This window comes from Chelonia mydas, chromosome 6 (assembly GCF_015237465.2).
Source record: "Chelonia mydas isolate rCheMyd1 chromosome 6, rCheMyd1.pri.v2, whole genome shotgun sequence".
In the NCBI taxonomy this organism is placed as follows: Eukaryota; Metazoa; Chordata; order Testudines; family Cheloniidae; genus Chelonia; species Chelonia mydas.
The window spans coordinates 51,098,998-51,123,849 of NC_051246.2; the positions used below are offsets into that span (position 1 = coordinate 51,098,998).

Genomic DNA, 24,852 nt, shown 5'->3' on the forward strand with positions numbered 1-24,852 from the left:
AAACTTGTACTAGTTACTGTTAGCCACTGAAAGAAAAGAAGTACTAGTGGCACCTTAGAGACTAACCAGTTTATTTGAGCATAAGCTACAGCTCACTTCATTGGATGCATTCAGTGGAACATACAGTTAGCCACTGAAGAGACCCCAAATCTTGGCTGCTGTAAAGTGAGCAAAGTAAACACAAGTAATACAAGGGAGAATGGGGTGTCAAATGTGTTTTGTGTGTAAGCAGATGCTATAAAATAATAATTTAGGCCCAAATTCTGCAAGCACTTATGCTCATGCTTAACTTTAAGTAAGTGGGACTACTTGTGCTTGAAGTTAAGTATGTGCATAAGTTTTTGCAGGATCAGGGCCACAGTGAACCTTGTGACTGTTCATGGTTACTTCATGTAGAGCTAAGAAGGGAAGAACCCAAGGTAGGAAATGTAGGAATCCCTTTTTATTTTAAAGTAAAAGAGTTTGTATCTGAAACCTTCCTTATCTCTCCTGCTGATCTGCTAACAGGTTTTATTTTATTTGACAAAGCAATACATTAGTTTGGGTAGCAAATCCCCAGTTTGACATCTTTACCCGGTCCTATGCCCTAAAAATATATCCCGTTTTTAGGGCATATATTACTGTATGCAATGAGTTAATTTGACATAATGCATATTTCTGTTTATAAAGTGAACTCTAAATACCTCTCTCACCCTTACCCAAATTCAGCAAAGCGCTTAAGTCCTTCTAGCACTAGCACTTCAGCACAGCAATTACATTTTCATTGGAAGGGGAAAGAATAAGTCAGCCAGTGCCAGTCCTAGTTATGATGCCTATACAATAGGACCCTGATCCTGCAAACATGAGTATATACGCTTACCTTTACTAGCTTGGCTCATGTCATTGAAATCACATACTGGCGAGTTGGTGTCTTTACATTTTGGGCCATATCCAATAGCTGGAGTTTTGCACAAAAAATGAACTGACTTCAATGAGAATTCCTCAGAGGGAATGATAGGATATAAAGAGCAAGCTATCAAGTGCTTTGAGATCTGTGGATGAAGAGTGCTATATGAAAGCTAGGTATTGAGTATTACATGGTCCAATTGTATTCCTTGTATGTGCCCTACCTGTTGACATTTTGCAACTGACGATTGGAGGTGGGAGGTTATTGCTTACAGTATTACTATTGAAGAAAATACATTGGCTATGGGATTGTTCTTGTAAACACAGTCAGTGTTTTGTTTCATGATCATGTGATTATCCTCAAAGAGTGTCACTCTATTGCCAAAGCTGTTCTCTTCGGTGCCCCTTATTAAAATTCTACCACCCAATCCAAGAGAGAATTGGAGTGATTTCCCTCCCTCCCATAGGGTTCACCTCTAAGCCATCCAAGGGGTTCATAAAAATAATTCTAGGACAAAACTAATTAAATCATTCCAGGGCAACTGCAAGACAATTGGGGAAAACCCCAGACCCCAATAAAATGTCTGTTTTCTGTGTTTCAAATTATGTGAGAGGAGCCCTGCTATACTATCCAGGTACTCAGTATATTTTTCAGGAGCGAAGTATAAACATTGCATGCAAGTGTACTTAATATAAGCTTGATTGCCAAGTGGTGCTGTCTCCTTCCCTGCTTGTGAGAAAGCATTTTTGTTCAAATGGGCAGACAAATGAATAGATTCACTGGCCCATTCCGCTTCTTCCTTGCAAGTACACACTCCAATGGTAGACTGGGGATTATCACAAGAGGCCCTTGTTAAAACACTGACAGAACTTCACTGACATTTACTGAAAGTTCAGTTGGCAGCTATCACAGAGCCTGGCCATTGAAGGGGAGTCAGCCTACCTGCCACAGGCTTCTGGAAGAGAGAATGAGCCAACTCAGTTACATCGGAAAAGAATTCAATCTCTAGGTGGCTGGTTGGTAGCTAATTATCTAATGAGCCTGATAAAAGGTTACTAGGGTGCAGCTGGGATAAGTTGTAGAGACTGGAAGCTGGAGAGGTGCTCCCAGGAGAACTCACCAGAGCAAGGGCTCTGGAAAGTGTGCTCTGAAGGACAGGTAACTCCTAAGCAATGGCTGGCAAGTCCAGCCTATAAGGACTGACATGCTGTACCAGAAAAGAGCTGCAGCTGTCAGATCTATGTAGACCTCTAGCTCTGGGGAAGGGCCAGGTAGTGGCAAGATATCTAACCCCAAGAAAGGGATCTGGGCAGAGAGAACCCTACTGGAGTGAAGAGATGGACCTAGGTGGGAATAGTCTGTCTCAGGATATCCATCTTCCAACTATGATGCTGGGAGGAAGGCTTGCTTGTATTTTATTTTTGATAAATAAAGTAGACCTCCCTACCCCTCAGGAAGGCTGTATTGTTCCCTACGTAAAGCCTTAGTGACCTTCTAGATGACATTGGGGGATAGGGAGCACTACAAGGTCACATTTAGTACCCCTTCCTGGCCATAGATCCAGGACATCCTTTGACAACAGCCCTATTCTCCAATGTACATATGTTAATGTTGTACAGGTACACATTTTATTTGAATGTATGGTACCTTTTTTGAGGGGAAGATTTTTGCTTGCTATACTTACATGAGTAGTCTGATGTAAGAGGGATGAATAAAATGAGCATGATTTTTTATGCTTGTTTTTTCCATGAACCAGTTCACCTTAGAATTATAGATTTCAAGGCAAGAAGAGACCTTTAGTCTGAGCTCCATGCTTTGGTATTGGCTCTTTCTCCATTCACAGGATGTTAGTGTGCTAGCCAAATCACGTATCTACTGGCACTGCCTGTACAATGGTGAAACCAGCATCTGTTTTTTGCTTTATCTGACCATTTTATATCCATGAATGCACCAACGTTCCTTATGAAAGCTGCCTGGTACTTTGACATTAGATTAGTAAGAAGTCCATGGCCCTGCACTCACCAATGTGGTGAAAAGTACTATTGCACTGTGTGCCTTGATCATTGCATGAATGCAAATGATCATAAGTGGAAGCAACGTAGCTTACAGACTTATGGAGACAGGACTGCTTCTTTGAATGCAAGACTTTGTTCTTAAATTTGATCCTTTATAGGAGTACATGGCACGTACTATATTTTTAATTTTCAAGATCTTTTATGAAGGCTTGATAAGTCATTAACATTTAGTATTGTCCCCATTCATCCAGATGTCTGGTTCAATATATAAAACCCCTAAAATAATTACACTGGTTGGCTGGCACAGAAACTCAGTATTTGAAATCTTACTTGTCAGACCAACATTTTCCAAGGCAATTACAAAACAATGTCATCATGAGGAGGGCTGCCTTTGAATGGGCTATAGTCCCAGTCAAGTCCTCTGCAAAGAATAGCCTTTATCAAAAGGCATATGCTTTGTGATAACAGCCAAGCCATGAATGACTACTTCGTTGCAATGTATTGTGTGTATGTTTAGGAAAGGTCCCAATGCCCAAAATCTTCACAGATGGTAAGAATCCTGATGTGAGGTATTCCACCTTCTTAAAATCCAACTAGCTAAGCCATTCACTTACCACGGATGGCTTAACTTTGGTCAGCCCCAGCTAGATAAATGAGTGATTTCACACTCACCAATCATGAAAGTATCACTTCTACTCTCTTAACTGGATGCTTCTACATCTGTACTTTATGTGTGTGGGAATATTCATCAAAAATGATGAGTTAAATTCCAGGTTGATGAGTGTTACTCTATGCAATAAAACCTAGAAATGAGGTCTATGGGCTAGATTATGATATTTTGTCACACTGAGTAGCACCTAAATAGTCTGAGACTATTCACATCTATAAGGTTTTATTTAGTAAGAGTACTGGAATTTGGATCCTTATGGCTGCATTTTCCAAGACTACGGTAGGCAGTTGGTTAATTGCGTGTGAAGATTTCCAGTTTCTACTTTACAAAACCTAATAGGGAAAAAAAACCACCTTTTTTATATTTTAAACTTTGTGAAATATATATTTTGATCTTGCTCATATATAGGATTCTGCTGTGACTCTCCAGCAGGAATGAATGAAATTTAGACAAAGGAAAAGAGAACTGTCTTTGATATTAAGGGCATGATCCTCTAGCAGTTTATACTCACATAAATAAGAGTAGCAAGATTAGGCTCAAATATATCACAGACCTACAAAACAACATACTGTACTGCTACTCTAATATTTTCAAAATTGCCTAAACTCATATTTGAATAAAAATAAAAATTAAAAGGGAGTAAACAATGGGTTTTAAAAATAGCCTAGAAGCATATTGACTCATTTTAAAGCCTCTCAGGATTACATTCTGTCAAGAAATTATCTAAATTCTAAAATTCCCTTGATTATACATTTACCCAACTGTGTCTTTCCACTCCATCACGTCCGATTTCAAACTTATTCTGAGAAAAATTGTTCTTTGTTTTAGTACTGCAGTGACCATAAAAGCCTAACCAGTTAAACCACCAAGGAAACCTGAGAAAGTGAAATTAGGAGTCTGACTACTGAAGCACTCCTTCAGTGAGAGAGAAAAAGAATCAGGTCTGTGGCCTAGTGCTATGCATAGAAGGTAAGAGTTTGAATTCTAATACCATCTCTAGCCCCCAATACTTCTGCAGCTTTGGCTAAGCCAATTGGAGTTACATTGGCACCCTGCAATCTGCCCTGAATAAGGGGTAGACCATAGCTGCACTGCTCCAGGAGCAATGAGGCATCAAAATGACTCCATCACAATAGGGTCCTTGCGTCCCCCTTGTTCTATGGGAGAAGTAAACTGTGCCTGCCTCTTTCTTGGTGCAGCTCATTTTGGAAGCAGTGGTAGCCAGTGTACTGGGGAGAGGACAGAACCAAGGCCCGGCCTACTTGTGCAGGAGGGGGAGCAGAAGCCTAGCAGCAGCTGCTCTCACCCCCCCCCCCACCATAACCTGCAATGCAGGTAGCCCACCTAGGGGAATGAGGGAGTTCCTTATGCACTTTACTCCCTTGCACAGGTATTCATGAGCTACAAAATGCCCTGCTTCCATTTCCCCATCTCTAACATCACTGATGAGGCTCAATGAGTCAGGTCTTTAAAGATATGTAGGCTCCTAAAGGCGAAAGTAGGTGCTTTTGAAAATCCCACAAGGCACTTATCTGCATCTTTAGGCAACTACATTAAAAACTAGGCCCTTAGGAATGATTTTAGATGACAAGGCCTACATATTCTTAAAAAGAGGGGAAAATAAAGTTAAAAATAAAACTCTGGTGGGCACTCAACCATTAAATCCTGATCTCACTAGGCAGTTGAGCACCAGCAAGATGCATGAGGAGGGCCTCCTCACGACAGTCCTATTAAATTTTGGCCTTTCCTTGGGTAAAAGCCCAAAATGTGCTAAAGGATTTGTTTTCTTTAATGAAAGATTCATGGACAGGTTCAGCATCCATGAAGTCTGGGAAAGTTAAAGAAATAGTTAAACTATGATACAAAAAAGATTAGGACACTGAAAATCCTCCAAAAGGAGACAGATCAATATCTTCAATAATTACCCTGTTAAGTGGCATTTGGCTTTGAAGATGTCAAACCACCAAAGACTTTATAGTGCTAATAGCATCTTAATTATATTTTACTCTGATTGCTATCAGCAGTCAAGACACATTAATTTTCTCAGCACCCTGAATGCTGGGGGTGATGTCCAAGAACTCACCCCAACCCCCTTAAAAGTTCTTCTGAGGTTACAGTGTGTGGTTTCCAAAAGTTGCCTAGGCTTCTGCAGCCTGCTGGAGAGAAAAAAACGTTAGTGACCTTTGAGAGGAATTCTCCCTGCACATGTCAGCTGCTGCCATCATTCAGGCGGGTTACTCAAACGCCCAAGGTCAGCTCACTTGCTGCAAACCCACTTTGTTTAAGGGAGATCTGGGTTGGGATTTATTATATTTATCTATGGGTGTCATTGGCAGGGTTTTATGGATACATAAGAAGGCGCCTTCCTTTACAGGCTACGGTTCAGCACTTTTTTTTTTTTCCCCTCTCTTGCCTGCAGCAAAACTGGAGGAGAGCGCCTGAAATCTCCTTTGGCCTCAAAGCCTGTGGAAAGGCTCTGGGAATGTTTCAAGTTTAGAAAAGAGCCAAATACCCTCCGCTCTGCCGGGTCCCCTTTCTCTAAATTCTCCCATCTCAACACCGCAGACTTACTGCAGAGAGGGTTGGGCAGCCCCATCCTAACCTCTCTGCATTTTCTAGGCACCCCAATTTCACCCCCTCCCGGCAACTCCGGAGTCTGACCAGAGCCTGGGATTACCACAGGAGCCCGTTCGGCAGTAGTGCGTCTCCTCCTGTAAAGGGAATGCTCCTGTCCCCACAGTCCCGGGACAAAACACCCAGCTACAGGTGCTCCGATCTCGGATGCCTGTCAACCAACGGTGCAGAAGAGAGAGAGCTCGTATTCCACCCGACCGGCGCCTCAGGGCAGAGCCACACAACGGTTCTGACTCGCTAGTCCGGGGGACGCACGCAAGCCAGCAAAGCAAAGCACGGGCGCTGGTGGGGCCCCTAGGAGATGCCGGGAGCCCGAAGCTGGTCTCTGCGCTACCGTGAGCGGGACGTGCGCCCAACTCTTCCTCGGGCGGTTCCTCCGGCAGCTTAGGGTCCGCGTGTGCGTCGGTGAGCCCCGGATCCGGGAGAGGTTTGGATCATGTGGGGAGAGACGCTCCCATCCGCCTGCTCCCGGCTGGATTTTCGTGCATAGTTCTGCACCCATCTGAGTCACGCGGGGTGGGGGGGGGGGCTGGGTTCCCACTGCCTTATGTCTCCAGCGGCCGCAGTTAGCGTGAGCGGACTCGGCGCAGAGCGCTGCTATTTAAAGTCAGTGCCTCTCTCTTCGCCAGGGGGGCTCCTCGCGCAGCGGCTGCAATAGCAGCAGCGATCAATTTAAACCTCCTGTGCCGGGCAGAGGCTGCATCTGTGACTCGCTGCAAGGGGAGCAGGGTCAGCTCTTTGGTGCGTTTTAAGCTGCTCTGTTTTCCAGGGCAATTTTGGGAATTTTCTTTTCTCTCTCTTTCTCTCTCTCTTTCAAATTTGGCTGCCTTCAATTCCAGGGACCCTACTTTTATTGTTAGTGGTGGTAGTAGGATTGCTTGCAAGTGTGCTGTGTGGCAACCTGCAGTAGCGGACTGGCTTCTTGTGCCCATTGAATGAGACCCCCCCCCCCCAAAAAAAAAAAAAAAAAAAAGCAAAGAGGAAGGATCCCTTCAAGTTCAAATATTCTTTTTGGTACTAATTTGCAGCTGAGCTTTCCAGGCTTGGATAAGAAATGGATAAGGATGAGCTTGACCTTCACAGAATCCCCCCAGAGGCACCTTGGGGGCCACGTAAGTGTTTATAGCAATGGGGGAGGGGGGATGCAAAAGGTCTTAGAGTTTGGAGCTTGGGGATGTTGTTAAAGGGAACGTCATTTTACTCTAGTCTGGTAATTCTAAAGGAAAACCAGATTATCCAAATGCTTCCCCATAAGAAGTGCCATATTAAGGAACTTACTAGCAATTTTTATTTAATACTTTAAAATTCCAGGAGTAATATCCTACTTAGCAAAGTACTGGCAAAAATAAGTCTTTATTTTCTTCTAAAACATAAAACATGATCAGTCATAGATGCCCAAATATAGCAATTGAAAGCTCAAGTCTTACAAAGCCAATCTACCCATGAAACACTGAAAAATGCAGTATATGGTAATGATATATAAACAAATACTATTTCAATGAATTCACATTATAAAACCGAAGACAAACAAAGAAGGATTTAAATTGAAATGTCTTTCTGTGTGTGTATAAATGAGGTGTGCAGCTAATCAGTAATGTATTTGTTAAATAAGGTAATTTGTGTATCCCACTATTAATTAATGAGTGCAAACAGACATCTATCGATTGGAGAGTGAAAGTACATTCCTTGGCTGAGAACTTACTTAACATTTAGAACCAAAGAACAGATACCTTGGATGATATGGGGCACAGGGAGAGAATTTCCTTGGTTTCCCCCTTAGAAATAAATCATTGCTGTGTATGTGTGCATCTATATGCACACACACAAAAAATTCACTTACTTCAACAGTTGGAAAACAAATGACACCATCAATGTTTATTGAATGAAATTTTCTCCTAGTTTAGAGGCTGTTAAACTCAGAATTGAGCTGCTAAGCAGGAACATACTGTAACACTTGATTATCCAGCTGAATTGTATACAAACGAAGTAAATTTAGAATGGCAACGTTTATAAATTCCATGCTTTACAATCAAAATTCCAAATCTAACTGTGTGCTGCTAAGAATAGCACGGGGAGCCCTTTCTTCACTCCCTTTTTTTGGATTCCCATGAAGACTGTTATCCTAAAGTCTGCGTATTAAACAGCCAAATATTTAACTGGAGTTCAGCCCATTTCTAAAAGTAACACTGTATGCTCATCAAATCTCAGACTAGCCAGAGTGTCTCAGGATAAAAAAGAAAAAAAACTTGTGGAAATCAACCTGACAGAAAACAGCTGGGTTTTATATCAAAATATTGCTCTTCTGCTGTCCATTAATTGCCCCCATGTTAACATATTTATAGTAGAAGAAGAGGTATAACTTCTTCATTTCAAAGTTGAACATGAAGGGGCACTCTGGAGGGAAAAAAAGCAGGAAAAACAGGGGAAGCTACAGTGTTATCAAAGTACCTCAAGAGTGAAATCAATATGAGGACCGATTGGTACTAAAAAAAAAATACTATTTCTCATGAGGCAGGCAGCTATTTATCATAAGGCAATCAAAGTGATAGCCAAAAGAGCTCTGAGAAATTATAAATAATACTTTAGTGACATTCTCCATTTAATTTACTGATTCACCCATTAGCAGCGTGAACTGAATGTACCCAATCCCATCAATATGAGCAGGGAACAATTTTTGGTCTCCCAAATACATCATTGCATTTCTATTGACAAGCCATCCAAAATGCTTCTTTTGAATGTTTATTAAAATATAAGCCATCTAACTACACTGCAGAGCTGTAGATTGTCAGTTTACCTTGGGAACCTTTGCTCCCACTGAAAAATGATGTAGGACCTATTCCTGAAGTCTCTACTTGGTCCTTACTCAAGCAAAACTTCCACTGACTGCTGTTGCAGTTTAGCCTGGAGTAAGGATTGAGGGACATATTTTTAAAAAACAGAAGAGAATGGGTAAACAAGAAAAATCTGCAAAAATTGGTTGACTTATGCGAGACTATAGTCGAGCCTAAGTGTCATCAGTGCCCCTCTGCCATTGACTCATCAGAAGCCCCCTCCAGGAATTTTGGGCTTCATTGGTATCATGAAGGGGAAAGATCAAAGGGGATGAGTGTCATCTGCTGTGTCATGGCCCCACAAACCCATAGGCATGTGATAGTGCGTGGCATTGCTAACAGTTTTCAGCATTCTCTTATGCTGTGGAGTTGCAAGTAGAGGTAGTGCTGGGGCTCCCTCTATAAAGGAGGCACGGGCAACATAGTGTCTGAAGGAACCATGCTGGCATAGGTAAGATGAGACCTTGGGGAGCAGTTTGGAGGCAATGGGCATGAGGCTCAGTATATCTTTAGGACTGGAGGATGAGGTCTCCTGCAGAACTAGAATGGAAGCAAATCCCCACTTCCAAGTGAAGTTTAAACCATCAACCCCTTCTTCCCCCTGGGGTGAAATCTTGACCCTACTAAAGTCAATGGGAGTTTTGCCAGGGTTTCACCCCATACCCATTTCCCTGGCTCTCCCTCTAGAAGAGATTATTCAGCTCTGAATTGGAACTTCTGGAGCAGACCTATAGGTTTATTGTTTTTATTACATTTCTGCCCTTGATAACAACACTTGAGCTATTTCCACTCAAAGTGATGAATTATCTCCAGCTAATAATTAATCAGTAGTGATAAGAGACTAACTAATAACCACTTTGATTTAATTAGACTTTCTCTTCCAGCTCTGCAGTCATTCACCTCATTAACTTTGTTTTAATTTGAAATAACTTATTCATTTATGGAGATGGGTACACGTTCAGCCCGAGCACCTCCAGCAGGTAGTTTTGATTCAGTGACAGTTCTTGGGGTCTGCAGCCAGATGTCTCACTCTGCTGAATAACTTGCGGTACAATATGTCTAGTCCTCCATAAGCCTGGCAGGCAGCAGAACAGTTCACCAGTCACTGCAAGGGGTTATGGAGAAAGTGAGTATCAGGAAATAAGTGACACAGCAGAGCTGGTAATGGGGTTAAGACCCAGCATGTTTACCACAACCAGAAGCTGCTATAGCTATGGTCTGTTACGCAACTGTAGTTATGAAATATGGAAGAAGGCTAGCCTGCCAAAACAGAAGGCAGAAGAGTCACCCTGGGAAGTGGGAGCATTTGTTGGCACCAAGAGGGAAAAAATGTCCCTTTTAAATTGTATTATACCCCCTGGATTCTGATGAGAAAAGGAAATTCTGGGGACTCACTGTGAGTGGGGAGAGAGATTGTATTCAATCACTTTTCTTGGAGAATCTTAGCAGACATTGCAGATTTCAGGGCCTGATCCAGGTGCTGAATGCCCTCATCTCCCATTGGCTTCAAAGCACTGAGCACTTCTCAGGAACTGCTCAGCACCTTGGAACGACTGGGACTTTGGCAAGCAGCTTTCTGGTGCATTTATGGTAGCCTTCTTCACACATTGTTAGAGTAAACCCAACAAGTAAATACAAGAGAGGCATTTAGCTCTAATTCATCCACCATCTGTAGGGGTGTTTACCATACATTCTAAAAACAAAGCTAAGTATAACTCAAAAGCTTGTACAGCCTCACAATGTATATTCTGAGGTCTGAATCCTGTATGGTGCTGAGTACACTGAAATCAATGAGAGATGAGGGTGTTGAGGAACTCTCTGGATTGGGCCTATATTGAATACATGGAATTGACCTCAGACAAGGTGACAAAGCATTTCAAGAACTGTAGTCTTCAGAGTTCCATTTCATATGCAGTCACAGTTATTTTGTAGGTAAATAATAATCTGTTATTTATTTTGACTCCAAGGGCATAAGCAGGCATATGTCACAATTTGTTTTTTTTTTGCCCCTTGTGATAATGGCTGGGGTCATGACAATATACCTCTGGATATATAATATCTAACTGGATCTGCTTGGCTAGTGACCATATTATGTGAAATTGGTCTGCATACCTTAGGAGATTCCAGTAATAGCATGGATGGGAACAAAAGGAAAATGTGTATATGCAAATTTAAAATGATGAGCCCCAACCATGTTTGCCATAAACATTCTGCCTTTATAATTAGATCCTACAATCCACATGCAGGCAGCACTTACTTTGACTTTAAGAGTGGTTATATGCATGAAAGCATTGTTGGAACTATCTATCTCCATCACTTGTAGAACACCTGTCACACTGACACCTTCAATACCCCAGTCCTGTGCCAACTGTTATACCGATGTGTTCTCTGAGAAATTCCTGCTATTTTTGGTTCTAAGTATAGGAAAATATTGCAATGTCTTAGCTGCTACTCTGAGATAATTTAAATAAAGGTAAGCTTTTTAACAGCAATCAAAATAGGTGGCTTGTAAGTTAGAGCCCTCTCATGCAAACTCTTATTCATGCAAATGGTCCTTGTAATATTTATACTCTGGGATTGTTAGTGCTGGTTAGGACTACTCGCATGTATATGGGTTTGCAGGTTCTAAGCCCTTAGAGTGCAACTCCCCAAGATGGAATTTGTCACTTTTTAAATAATCTTTAAAGTTCCATAGATAGCTATCTTTACGGAGAATATCGCTGCTTTTTTTTTTTTAAGAGGTTACAAGGGAACTTGTACAACATTTTTCTCCTAGGTCAGTTGCACAACATAGATGCTTATTGGTCATATTATAATCCTGATACTAAGCCTTTTTACAGCACATTTCAAATTGCTTTACAAACATTTAAGGAATCATGTCAACATCCTGTGAGGCTGGAAAATATTATCTCCATTTTACAGAAGGAAGGATTCAGGCAGAGAAATTCAGTGACTTAACTTTGGCTGTAGAGCAAATTAGTTTGAGAACTGAGTTTAAAACTCAGGTGTTTCTGGATGCCAGGCCTGTGACCATTCCTGTCTGTATGCCAGGAAACTTGATCAGTATGCACCAGTATGTGCAAAATTCTCTCTCCTGTCCACACTACAGATATTTATTGCCTGTTCTGCACTCACTGATGTCAGTTGAAGTTCTGCTCATAGAACAAGCTCAGAATATGGAACAGAAATCTGCATGGCTGATGAGATCAAATAGCAAAATTCTGTCCAAGGAGAAGAGATTAAACTAATTTTAAAAGCACCCGGTTAATAATGACAGGAAAGGAAACGCATGGACAACCATTAAATTCACAAATACAAAATTCAGAACATGTTGCCTTGTATTAGGTAAATCACACAACCACTGTTCTGAGCCGGCTATCCTGAGCAGATACTTACTTAACGTTGGCCTTGTGATGCTGCTGAAGTAAGGATGAAAGACTTTTAGACTCTTGTCTTCACTGTATCCCTAAATATAAATAGCTTGCTCTAAAATATAATTTATCCATGCCACCTTTTTCCATTGCTTTTATTTTTGGGGCAGTTTTACAATTGACTTCAGTGGGATAAGATAGGGCCTTATTTAGGACTCTCAGGATTTGACTCCTTAACTTCAGTGGGGTTTGAAAGTGTTCAACTCCTTACAGGATCTGGGCCTGCTTAGTGTGATCAATAACAGGAAGAAATTTATTCATTTATGTCTAGTCTGTCATATTGTTATATTATTTTTTCAAAATCTTGTTTCCCATCCCCTATATGTTTGTGTATAGTGACTGATTTTTAAATTTTTTTTTTCTTGACTAGCATGTAGAAATTCAAAGAACTTTGTGCCAACCTAGGGGGAAAATTATTGCAATGTATAAAAGAAGGAAGTGTTTGTGCCAAAAGTCACTAAATTGACCCAAACTGATTTGTGGTACTGATGTCTTAAAAGGGAATTCTGCATGTGCATCTGTGTGCATACACTTTTCCACCCCTATTCTAGCACCAGAGCCACTGCAGGAAAAATTTCAGGGAGAGCAGCAGACTTAGTGGGTGTGTTTCACTGACTTGTGTGCATATGCTCCCTGACTTGATAGTGGCAGTGTATGCACGTGTACATACACACACACACACACGCACAGTGTTATGAGCAGGAACAATCTGTTCATTGGGTTGCTGAGAGATGAACATTCAGGCATCCATTAAAACTGTTTTCTTGAACATGAGTATGGGCCCATTTGGTGGTTATGTGTGTGAGGGAGCTGAATAAGGCCATGTGTCCTCTGCTCTAATATTCAAGTGTGCACACTGCCAATATCAATGGAAGATGTGTATTGAATGGTTTGGGGCATCAGATGTGGCAGCAGTGAGAGGATAAGGCTGAACAGACTATGTCAAAGCAAGCTCTGTCATGTACAGTGAAGCCCTGGTATAGTTCTACTTACTGGTAGAAATTATTACATTGCTGTATATCTCCTGTGTTCACTGGCACAGAGTCTGAACCTGGTCTAAAGATGAAAAATGGTTCTCTATATGTAATATGCATTTCAGCATGTGGTCAGGCAAACCTCTCGCAGATGCTGGTATCTGAGTGCATATTGTGAATGTTCTTTTTGATGAATGACGAGTCAAGGTTTCTAAAAATAAATTAATGGTTTTTCCTTTTTTTATTTCCTGTGACTTAATATATTTTATTCAACCATATAATTACCAGGAGACTTAGTGTAACAGCTGAGTTACCAAGTTTGGATATGGAACTGAACTGTCTCACCATTTGCAGTGGGGGTAGAGGATTAGGATCCTGGGTTTGTGATGTGTGTTGAGGATGGAAGGGGAGTGGATCCAGGGTTCTGCTGCAGGCTTCTTTCTAATACAGAATGTTCACATGTTTAATTTGTAGAATATTGGGAAATGCCCTCTCCTGTACCTTTAGCACTATGGAGATCGTTGGAAAGACCTTGTAAATAAATGCATCTGCACAATCAGCAAAAGAGAATCTAAGAAATCTATTAAGGTCTGTTAATTACTAAAATAATTAAGCGTGAGGGAGCTTCCAATTAACTATTCCCTCAACACCACTCCTAATACTGATCAGGCTATAGTCCAAAATAACAATTACTTCCACTTCATTAAGTCAAGCAAAATTTTTTTACATAATTTAAGCTCCTAGCACATACTCTCAGTTCATCATCTTGCTGATAAGCCCATAATCTTGCATTCAAATAGGTCTGAAGATATATGCATTTCATTCAGGTTTTAAGTAAGTGAAGAGTCCACCTTTTTGTAGGGATTATCTACTAAAATATTGGGATCTTCTAACCTATAGAAAACATAAGTTACTATCTTGTTTCTGTGTCCTTGGAAAATATAGGGCCCAATCTAAAATATGCCTGGATGTCAATGGGGAATTGAGGGAGTACATCTCTTTAGAGGAGACTCAGAGCACTTCCCAGGATCAGGTCCATACGGTACCCTGTATATCCAATGCAAAAGCAAACCTTATAGAGTATACTATATATCTCTCAAAAAGGTACATCTTTAGGCAGTATAATGTATGCCTGATGTAAGGGCTTGTCTTATAGGATATGCTGTATGGACAATGGATGGGGAGGGCTTACTGCAGTCCACTATGCATAGTACTAATAAAAATGGAATGACCGAATTGACTAGAGACATGACTTGGGTAGTAATAAAACCTCCCTTCAATATGATAAGTAGAGTTCTCAGGGCTGCTGTGTCCAGACAAGTGATTAAAGAAATTTAGACCATAGCAATATACTGTACATGTTTCTAAGTGATCTCTACTCCTTGACCTTGTGTGTATTATAAGATTAAAATAAGAATTTTCCCTTTTCCCATTCCATGTATTCCTTTTCTGGGCTTATGAGATACAGGCTCTTAAGTTTTTGGTGCGTACAGTATGTACTATGTCTGTGCATTCTAATCCACACTACTAGCATTTCTTTATAGCCTCTGTTTGCAAATATATTTTGTATGAAAGATTGTTTCCTTTTTGTCCTTTCGGGAGCCATAACATGTTTAGCTTTATCCACACCTGTGCTTAGAATTACTGTTGCACTGTTTGCTGAAAAATAGAATTTCTGTTAATGTCAGTATATAGGGCCTTGTGAAAGGCATCTAAATCATAGATTCTGAATGTCTAGATGATGAGATGAAATAAAAGTTTGAAAGTTGGACCAGGGGAAAAAAAGTTAGTTTTATCTTTGGATCCATGCTTGTGTCTTCCATTTTCTTCAATGAAAGACACCTATAAACACTAGCAGAATTTAGCCCTAATCATTTTAATTCAGTGTATTGGGATTGCAGGTTTCCAGGGACATGGAATTCAATGATCTAAAAGTAGAATCTTATTAGTAGGTGACCTGAATTCTGTCTGAACAGTTTTCTAGGTCCTCTGATGATCACAGGGAAGCAGATTTGAAATATCATTATTGATAATGACTGTAAAGGTGAAATAATATTTGGCAGGCAGTTGAGCCTGGGCTAAAATGCATTTCAGAATGAAAGCTCAGTTTAAGGCATGTCTTGGAGACTGACTTAAACCAAACAACAAAGACAAGAAATTCAGTATTATAACTGAAACCCTGAGAAAGGTTCAGCTATTGTGCCATGCTGTTGTACAGGAGGTTCAGGCTTTCCAAACACAGGAATGTATTACATATCTGAGCTATAGTACCTAAGGACATTCTCATACTCAGTAAATTCTCTTTTAAGGTGGGTGAGGAGGCTAGATTGAGGTCCAAGGGTTAAACACTGATATGTAACATTAATCTGAATAATCCTGTTGTGGTGGGTTTATAATGGAATAAATCTTTTGTACTTCTGTAGCACCTTCCAACTGCAGATATCAAAGAACAAACCATAATGAGCTTGCAATGGGGTTGCACAGATGTACCTGAGGGCATGATTTGGAGAAAATAGGTGTCGCACAGGTCTTACTGAGAGTATGATTTGGCTTGCCAAACCTTTATTACACATGATTATGATGAGGAGAGGACTTGACTTTCGGATCTGAATTTGTTGGGCTGGCAGTTGAGGGCAAAACCTTTTTCCTTCCAACCTGAGTAAATTTGAAATGGAGTCAATGAGAGACAATAAAACATGGAACTACATAGTGGCATTTTTGCAAAGTAGGCTGCTGCAAATTGCAGTGGAGGAGACCAAAACAGCATATTTCTGCCCAGAATCAGGGGAGTGCAATGATCGTGTTAAGCCATCTTTGCAACCCCACTTCTGAGCTGCTCCAGGTGTTCCTCAGCTACAGCTTAGGATCTGGGCCTAAAGCTACCATGCTACACTCATTAGTTTGGCTGTCTGCTTCAAAGAGATCATTGGCTGATCAGCACATTTAGAAAATATGGCTTCATTTTAGGTCCATATTAGTTTCCTCTCAGAGCAAATATGGTCTCAAACTAGGGTTACGATAATAACTGATAATAATGCTAACATCAACTGGAAGAAAAACTGTGCCTTAAAAATACCATTTCAAATGATCATGTAAAAAGTATTTTCTCTTCATGCTGGTCCAGTAAATAAATTTATGATAGACGTATGAATCTTCAAAAAGGGAGAAAAAAAATCACTGCCAGAATATAAATGATTCGTTGGATGACAGAAAGCAGAACCTCTACAGCCTGCCAATGGAAAAGCAGAACCCTTTTTCACACTGTAGACTTTTAAAATTTTATAATAATACCTGCTGCATAAATATAAGCCTTCCACGTTAGTTGTTTTTAAATGGTAGGTACGTTAATTTCATTTTAATCTTTCTCCTTTCAGCAGCTTGCTAATAATACTTCTGCTAAAGAAGCTAGGCTCTTGTTTCCAAAATATAATTTAGTTTTACTTTTCTATTAAAATGAATGAAGCCTCTTTTTTGAGTCAGTTTCTCTGTCTTGCAGTGTATTTTTCCAGAATAGTTTATCTAAGGCTAGTCTTGAAAGTTTTTGAGTCTAATCAGGCAAAGCACTTAAGCAAGTGCTATAATTTTAAGCACGTGAGTAGACCCAATGATCGCTTTTGGTGAAGAACAAGGTGGTCAAGTGGCTGAAGGCCTGATCTTGCAGATGCTAAGCAGCCTCCATTTATAACCACCTTCAGTTAGGGTTGCCAATCCTCCAGGATTGTCTTGGAGTTTCCAGGAATTAAAGATTAATCTTTAATTAAAGATTAATGTCATGTGATGAAACCTTCAGGAATATGTCCAACCAAAACTGGCAACCCTACTTTCAGTAAAAATTTAATTTGCATAGTACTTTCCAAGATGTTCTCAGCACCCACCACTAGCATAGCCTAAACTGAAACACAGGGACGCTACTCTTTCTTTTAACTACTGAGTCATATTACAAGTTAGAGTCTGCATCCCTTTCTCAGGAATATTTTTAATTACGTCAGTGGGTGTTTAGTCTGAGTAAGAAGTGTGGGATCAGTCCACTCTTCCTTAAAGACCCAATCCTGTGAGGTGCTGAGCACCCTGAATTCCAGTTAAATTACAAAGGGGCCTGTTCTACCTCCAATTTAAGTCAGTGAGAGTTTTGCCATTGACTTCACTTCTGGAGCAGAAACACAGGTCTAATTGGAGTTAAAGGCCCACTAACTCACAGGATCTAGCACTAAATCTTTATAGCAATGTCCAGTCAAAGCAGTCCTGGAGGGCCAGATACTGGTTTTGGTATGTTCACATAATTCACCTGAAAGCAGTGAAGACCTAGTCATGCAACTGGCTCTCTCCAGACAGACCCCAACACATAGTAAAGTCTGGGGCCCAGAACTGCCCACGCAGAATCAACTGCAGAATTTAAGCTTGGAAGTTTTTGCAGGTTGGAAAAAACACAGATCTATTTAAACGTCTATTAAAAATAATAGTTAAAACAAATGCATTCTGTGTATAAACTGCCTGTGGCTCAATACTAATCAACTGAAGAATATTCAAACTGAAAAATAATCAGTTCTCCTAGTCATACTTTTTCAGAGGGGTGACACATCCAAACACATTGAGATGTGTTGGGTTCAGTTTCAGCTCAAAACACTGGACAAATTTCAGCCCTTACCAAATGTAATCCCCTTGCCCTTTTGTTTCACAGTGGATTTTGGAACAGAATGTTTACATCTTGCCTCCTCTCTGTGTGGCTGCTTCTATTATTACTGTCTTTTTTAGGAATAGGGTTTAAGACATAAAAAAGATGAAAATACAGGAGATAAAACAGAGACAGAAGTGGAGGGGGAAGGAGACACTTTAAAATAAACTCTGCTCTGGAAGTTTGCATTCTGTCCGGAACCTGAATTAGTTTTGGAGCAGCATCATTATTTTTAATATCTATTTCCCCACTTGACTCTTCTGTCAGCTTTTTCCTTATTTATCATCTAAGTGACCCCTGAGGGGACACTTGTGAAAGAAAAACTAATCTGTAGTGAAGGACAAAAATGCAGCTTTTGTTAAACTGCAAATGACTTGATAAGTTGGCAAAACCAAACATTTTTGAATTCCCATAAGAATTTGAAAATACATCTGGTTCTTCTTCCCCCCCAAATAATGCTGCATTGTTGTGGGGATAGGGAAGATGGAAGCAAAAAGGATGGGGCGGGGAGATATTGTCCCAGTGAAACTCAGGTTGAGCCAATTTTTGGGTGGTTGCCACCTCTTTCCACTTCCGGTGGTTGAGCAAATGCAGATAGGTTTGTAGCAGTCTAAGGGGCGGGGGCGGGGGGGGAACAGTTTCTCCCACTGGTTCACATGAACTGCTCTGAACTGGAACAGATGTGGATGTACAGAACTATCTGCTTACAGCAACCGTTCCATTTATAACTGCAATTTTCTATTCAGGTCTTTATCATTTTAACTTATTTTGTGCTTCCACATTCTGTTCCAAAAACTACATAACAAAATAGCCCCAATTGGGTGGGTTTTCAACTTGCATTCAAAAACGTTGGAAATGTTATTCCTTGCATGACTTTACAAGAGCAAGACTTTTCTGTTCAATGCTTTATTGGTAATAGTGATAGTCTGAGGCAGTGTTCATTTTGGGTCTGGAGCCTGTTTAAGGGGGGGTTCCGAATGCTGGCTCAAGATCAAACTAGGGCTACTCTGGCTTCAGATTCAAGAGTGCTAAAAGCTCACAAAATGTTCCTTACAATATTTAATCTCAAACTGGTCCTTTCATGAAACATATCTTTTATTGGACAATGTTCAGACTAGATGTAGAAAATAGATCCCTTCTTGGTTTGGATGAAATCCCTAACCAGATCAGTAATGACCGATTCAGATCCAGGGATTCAAATCCAGTTCCCCTGAAATTCAGGCCTCTGTGTGGATGGTGGTTCAGATGAGCTCCTACATTGTTAAACTCTTCATTAATAAAATTCAGCATTGAATGCTTTCCATTCCATCTTACATAAGAACACAAGAATGGCCATAGTGGGTAAGACCAGTAGTCCATCTAGCCGCATATCCTGTCTTCTGACAGTGGCGGGTGCAAGATGCTTTAGAAGGAGTGAACAGAACAAGGCAATTTATCAAGTAATCTATCCACTGTTATCCAGTCCCAGCTTCTAGTAGTTAGTGGCCTAGGGACATCTATATCATGAGGATGTATCTTTGACCATCTTGGCTAATAGTCATTTTGGACCTATCTGCCATGAAAGTATGTAATTATTTGTTAACAGAGTTATATTTTTGGCCTTCACAACATCCCCTGGCAATGAGTTCCACAAGTTGGCTGTGCACCATGTGAAGAAGCAGTTTATGTTTGTTTTAAACCTGCTGCCTGTTAATTTCCTTGTGTGACCCCTGGGTTTGTGTATTATATGAAGGAGTAAATGACACTTTTTCTCCACACCATTCATGATTTTATAGACCTCTATCATATCCCCCCCCCCCGAGTCATCTCTTTTCTAAGCTGAATACTGCAAGTCTTTTTACTCCTTCCTCATATGGAAGCTGTTCCTTACCCCTAATCATTTTTGTTGCCCTTCTCTGCTTTTTTCCAATTCTAATATATCTTTTTTGAGATGGGGTGACCAGAACTGCACACAGTATTCAAGTTGTGGGTGTACCAGGATTCTATATAGCGACATTATATTTTCTGTCTTCTCTATTCCTTTCCTAATGGTTCCTAACATTCTGTTAGCTTTTTTGCTGATGCTGAACAATGAGCAGATGTTTTCAGAGATCTATCCAGGATGATTCCAAGATCTTTCTTGAGTGGTAGCAGCTAATTTAGAGCCCATCATTTTGTATGTGTAGTTGGATTATGTTTTCCAACATGCACTGCATTTATTAACATTGACTTTCATCTGCCATTTTCTTGCCCAGTCACCCAGTTTTGTGAGATCCCTTTGAAACTCTTCAGAGTATGCTTTGGAGTTAACTATCTTGAGTAATTGTGTATTATCTGCAAACTTTGCCACCTCACTGTTTACCCCTTTTTCCAGATCATGTATGAATATGTTGAACATCTCTGGTCCCAGTACAGATCCTTGGGGGACCCTGATATTTACCTCTCTCCACTGTGAAAGTCCATTTATTCCTACCCTTTGTTTCCTATCTTTTAACCAGTTACTAATTCATGAGAGTACTTTCCCTCTTATCCCATGACTCCTTAAGTTGCATAAAAGCCTTTGGTGAGGGACCTTGTCAAAGGCTTTCTGAAAGTCCAAGTACACTATATCAACTGGATCACCCTTGTCTACATGTTTATTTGACACCCCCGCCCCCAAAGAATTCTGATAGATTGGTGAGGCATGATTTCCCTTTACAAAAGCCGTGTTGACTCTTCCCCCAATGTATTGTGTTTATCTATGTGTCCGATCATTCTGTTCTTTGCTATAGTTTCAACCAATTTGCCTGGTACTGAATTTAGGCTTACTGGGCTATAATTGCCAGTATCACCTCTGGAGCCTTTTAAAAAATTGGCGTTACATTAGCTATCCTCCAGTCATCTGGTACAGAGGCTGATTTAAGTGATAGGTTACATATCAAAGTTTGTAGTTCTGCAATTTCATATTTGAGATCCTTCAGAACTTTTAGGTGAATACCATCTGGTATTTATCAACTTATTCCAAAACACTGACACCTCAATTTGGGACAGTTCCTCACATTTGCCACCTAAAAACAATGGCCCAGTTGTGGGAATCTCCCTAACATCGTCACAATTAAGTCTCATAACATTTCAGTGTAGTACGTAGTTAAATGTTCTGACTCCTGCTGACTGAGCTGCAAAGAGGTTAAGGGACATGCCCACAGTTGCGGAAGGAATCAGTGGTAATGTTGGGTATAGAATACAGAAGTTACTGACCCCAGTCCTGTGCTCAGTATACCAGACCACACTGCCTCTATTACAAAATTACTTTAGTGGTCAATTTTTTCAGAATGACTTTGTTTGTTTGAGTATCAGGGGACTGTGCTTGTCAAATTTGTTTTAGCTCTCCACTTTCAGCCTTAATACAGCAAACAAATTCCCCCTAAGTTCAGAGACCGATAGGATCATAATAAAAGTTATCACGCTCTGGGATTCAGGCTAGGGTCATGCTTTCAAAGCTGTCCATTTGAAGTGAGAGTTTTTTGCTTCCCTTATTATGGTATTGACTAATATGCACTTATGGGAATCCTTATGCATGCTGTATTCTCATACTATTCAGTGGGAGTTTGGTATAGTAAAGAACTGCGGGATCAGATAGCAGGTTGGCAAGTTTTGATGAAAAGGAAGAAGGAGCACCTCCCTTTCATATGCTGACATTTTGTTTGTACAGAAGGAAGTTCTGTAGTCCATTTAAATCCCATCTGCCCAATGTATGTAGCTTGCTATATTTTTATTTTACTTATTTTAATTCCCATTAGGAGTTTTGCATGACAAGAAGCCACAGGAGTTCAGTTTTAAGTGCTTTTCTAATGCCTTTGAATATGTTCATGATTACATCTTCTGTTGATGCCACTAGAAGAGTCCCTGTTTAGCCCCTGAATTGAAAGATTTTCCTCCTAAAAAACTGTACTTTCCCTGCACCATCCATTCTAAGCTTTCACCCTTGCTAGATATGCGTGTAACCTATGAAATTCAGGTGCAGGGTGGTGTGCAGATTTCAAACATTTCCAAAGTTGAGGAAGCTTGGATTTGGAATTCAAGTTTCATATATTACATAGACAGGATCTAATTGCAAAATTCAGGTCAAGGCTTAGCTCTGGATATCCAAAGTTCATTGGTGTTTGGACTGGGGCCATCTCTAGTTTGTTCATTCTTTTTCTTGAGCCTTTTACCCTGAATTGTTCTGTCCCCTCTACAATTCATGATTTATAATTGCCTGATAAAATATTGTCAAGTTCTAGCTTTTATTTAAAGAATATCTAGTGTAGGCAACTTAGTATACAATTGTTTGATGGGTCAATTCCACCTTTGTTTGCATTAGCCGGTCCCTGTTGACTTTATCCTTTAAGCAGAAGTAATCTTAGGTAGTCTGGTTTTAGTCTATGACTTTGCTATTTTGTGTTCAGAGTAAACAAAGGCTATAACCCCAAGTGGGTAGAATTACATGGGGGAAAGGAGTGTTCTTTCCTTCAACAAATAAATCAGCTCCTTCTACAATGCAAGAGTATATACCAATGTAACAGGGTGTGTATAGTAAGCATAAGCAGACATACTAACAGAGGGGAAATATCTGACAAGTTTTAAGTATGTCCCCTGTTCAAGTGAAGTCTTTTAGCAGACAGGTCTGTCACATTTATTCCCTAATAACTTTTGACAATAGGCAGACATTACCACAGAGTTTATTTTAAGGAAGATTGTTTAATTCTGCATCTTGGGTTTTTTTCTGGTTACTTTTCCTCTTTTTTTTTCATACAAAGAATCTGGTCATTTATTGAGTTTGAGGTATGGTTATATTTGGGAAGGAAGCAATAGACACAGAGAACTGCTGGACTATATCTGAGGTGTCTGGCTATAGGAAAGGTGCTCTCAGCTCCCATGATTTCTGCAGACATAATTCCCACTGAAGTGAATGGGAGCTTTGTATACTCCAGTGACTGTAGAATCTGAAGCTGTATCCAGGAATGATTTTATATTCCTGAGTTATCTGTTGGTCAGCAGGCAGGGAAAGTAAGACACAATTTTCTTGTACAAGAGAGGAATAGAGTGTTGGTTAGAACCAAACATCCCTACAGAGCTCCAATTCACCTTGTTTGCAATGCTCTTACAGTTGCAATCCCCAGACTCTTCTGAGCAGAGATTGAAAATTATGTGGAAATATGCCAAACTGTGTGTCAGAACAGGACACTTTGTTCTTTGGAGCAAAGGAAATTGAAGCTAGGTTTCCAAAGAGAGATGCTAACCCATTTTGTGTCTTAGCACTGTAAACCTGGGTCTGTGGGACCTGGGCTTGTGGACTTGGTGTTTCCAAGTCCATGCTGGAGTGTCCATATGGCATTGTAAACCTGGGCGTACAATTTCTGGACCTGGGTCTCACAGCTAACATGTACATACTGTATTATGCAGACCTTCTGACTCAAGTTTGCTGCTTGAGCTCATTGCACTGCAAAATGAGAGGCCTTGAACCTCAGTTAGAGGGACTCGGACTCTGACCCACCCCCCCAGCAGGGTCCTAGGACCTGAGTGCTTGCTGACCCGAGTCAGACTGATTTTGTGTGTGAATGGAAGGGGGACTTGAGCTCAAAGCTGAGTCAGAGCTCTAGTTTAGTGTGCAATGTAGAAAACAGACACAGATATTCATTGCTTTCATGTCTCTACATTTACTGCTGCAGTCTCTCCACAACAGTAAACTCTAGGCTGAGCAGCTCCTGAGAGGCACTGAGTGCCCTCCACTCCCCTAGCTTCCCACGGTCAGAGGGCACCCGGATGGAACAATGAGTCAGTATTAGGCAGCTGTGCAACATGCATCTGATCTGATTAATGTATTCTGGGGAAAGCAGGGCTGCCTCACTTGGGAGAATGATCAAGGATTCAGGAACAGGAGGAAGATAAAATTTCATTTGGGAATTGCACAAAAGAGACAGTCCATCCTGAGAGGCTCAGCTGGGAAGAAGGGTCTGGGAGGCTTTTAAAGGGCTTTGGGTGGGATTACAATTTTGGTGAATCATGGTTACATTTTACAGAGTGTATAAATAGTAATACTGCAGTACAGATGTATACAACACTTTGCAGTAATAAAAATACTCCAAAGAACATATATTCTAAGGATGAACACAGAATAGTACAATTACTACAAGAATTTGAAAGGCAAGTTGCATTTGGATGTTAATACAAGAATATGGAATTATGATACTGGATTAGACCACTGGTCCATCTAGTCCAGTATCATGTCTGCAACATCGGCCAGTACCAGATGCTTGAGAAGAGGTGTAGGAAGGTGTAGCAGCAGGCAGGTATGGCATGGGATGACTTGACCCAATGGAAGTTTCCTCCCAGCCCCAATAGATAAAGCATAGCTAAACCTCAAAGCATTAGGGTTTTATATTCCTTCTAAAACTCATGTATGGTTTTGCAGTATTTCCTGTTACAACTTTGTATATTCTTTTTATCCATATAAATGTCTAATACCTTTTGGAAATCTGCTAAGCTCTTGGACTCAGTTGATATTTTGTGGCAATGAGTTCCATAGGCTAAAGCACATTCTGTTAATAAGTATTTCTTTTTATCAAGTTTCCCTTTGCACCTTTCAGTTTCATTTAATGTCCCCATGGACATTCAACAGGTGGTGGATGGGGGGTTAGGAGTGATTTTAAAGGAGCTTAGTGAATATTGATTTGGAAGCTGGTTCATTGCCAGCTTCTGTAATTGGAAGAAGACATGGCGGCCAGACTGTCAGCTGATA

The 24,852-nt window shown here is 40.5% G+C and overlaps 1 protein-coding gene across 3 annotated transcripts in view; it reads left to right on the plus strand.

The window, feature by feature from the left end:
- ANO1 (anoctamin 1) overlaps positions 1-24,852 on the plus strand; it is a 132,921-nt gene that overhangs the window by 9,099 nt on the left and 98,970 nt on the right. For 2 of the 3 annotated variants that reach the window (XM_037899984.2, XM_027830143.3), the window contains exons 1-2: positions 6,767-6,946; positions 7,234-7,317. In XM_037899984.2, coding sequence (XP_037755912.1) covers positions 7,260-7,317 — 58 coding nt within the window. In that variant the 5' untranslated portion in view covers positions 6,767-6,946; positions 7,234-7,259. Of the gene's footprint in view, positions 1-4,399; positions 4,541-6,190; positions 6,611-6,766; positions 6,947-7,233; positions 7,318-24,852 lie in introns of those variants that run through there. The other variant, XM_043549369.1, reaches the window with a different exon arrangement.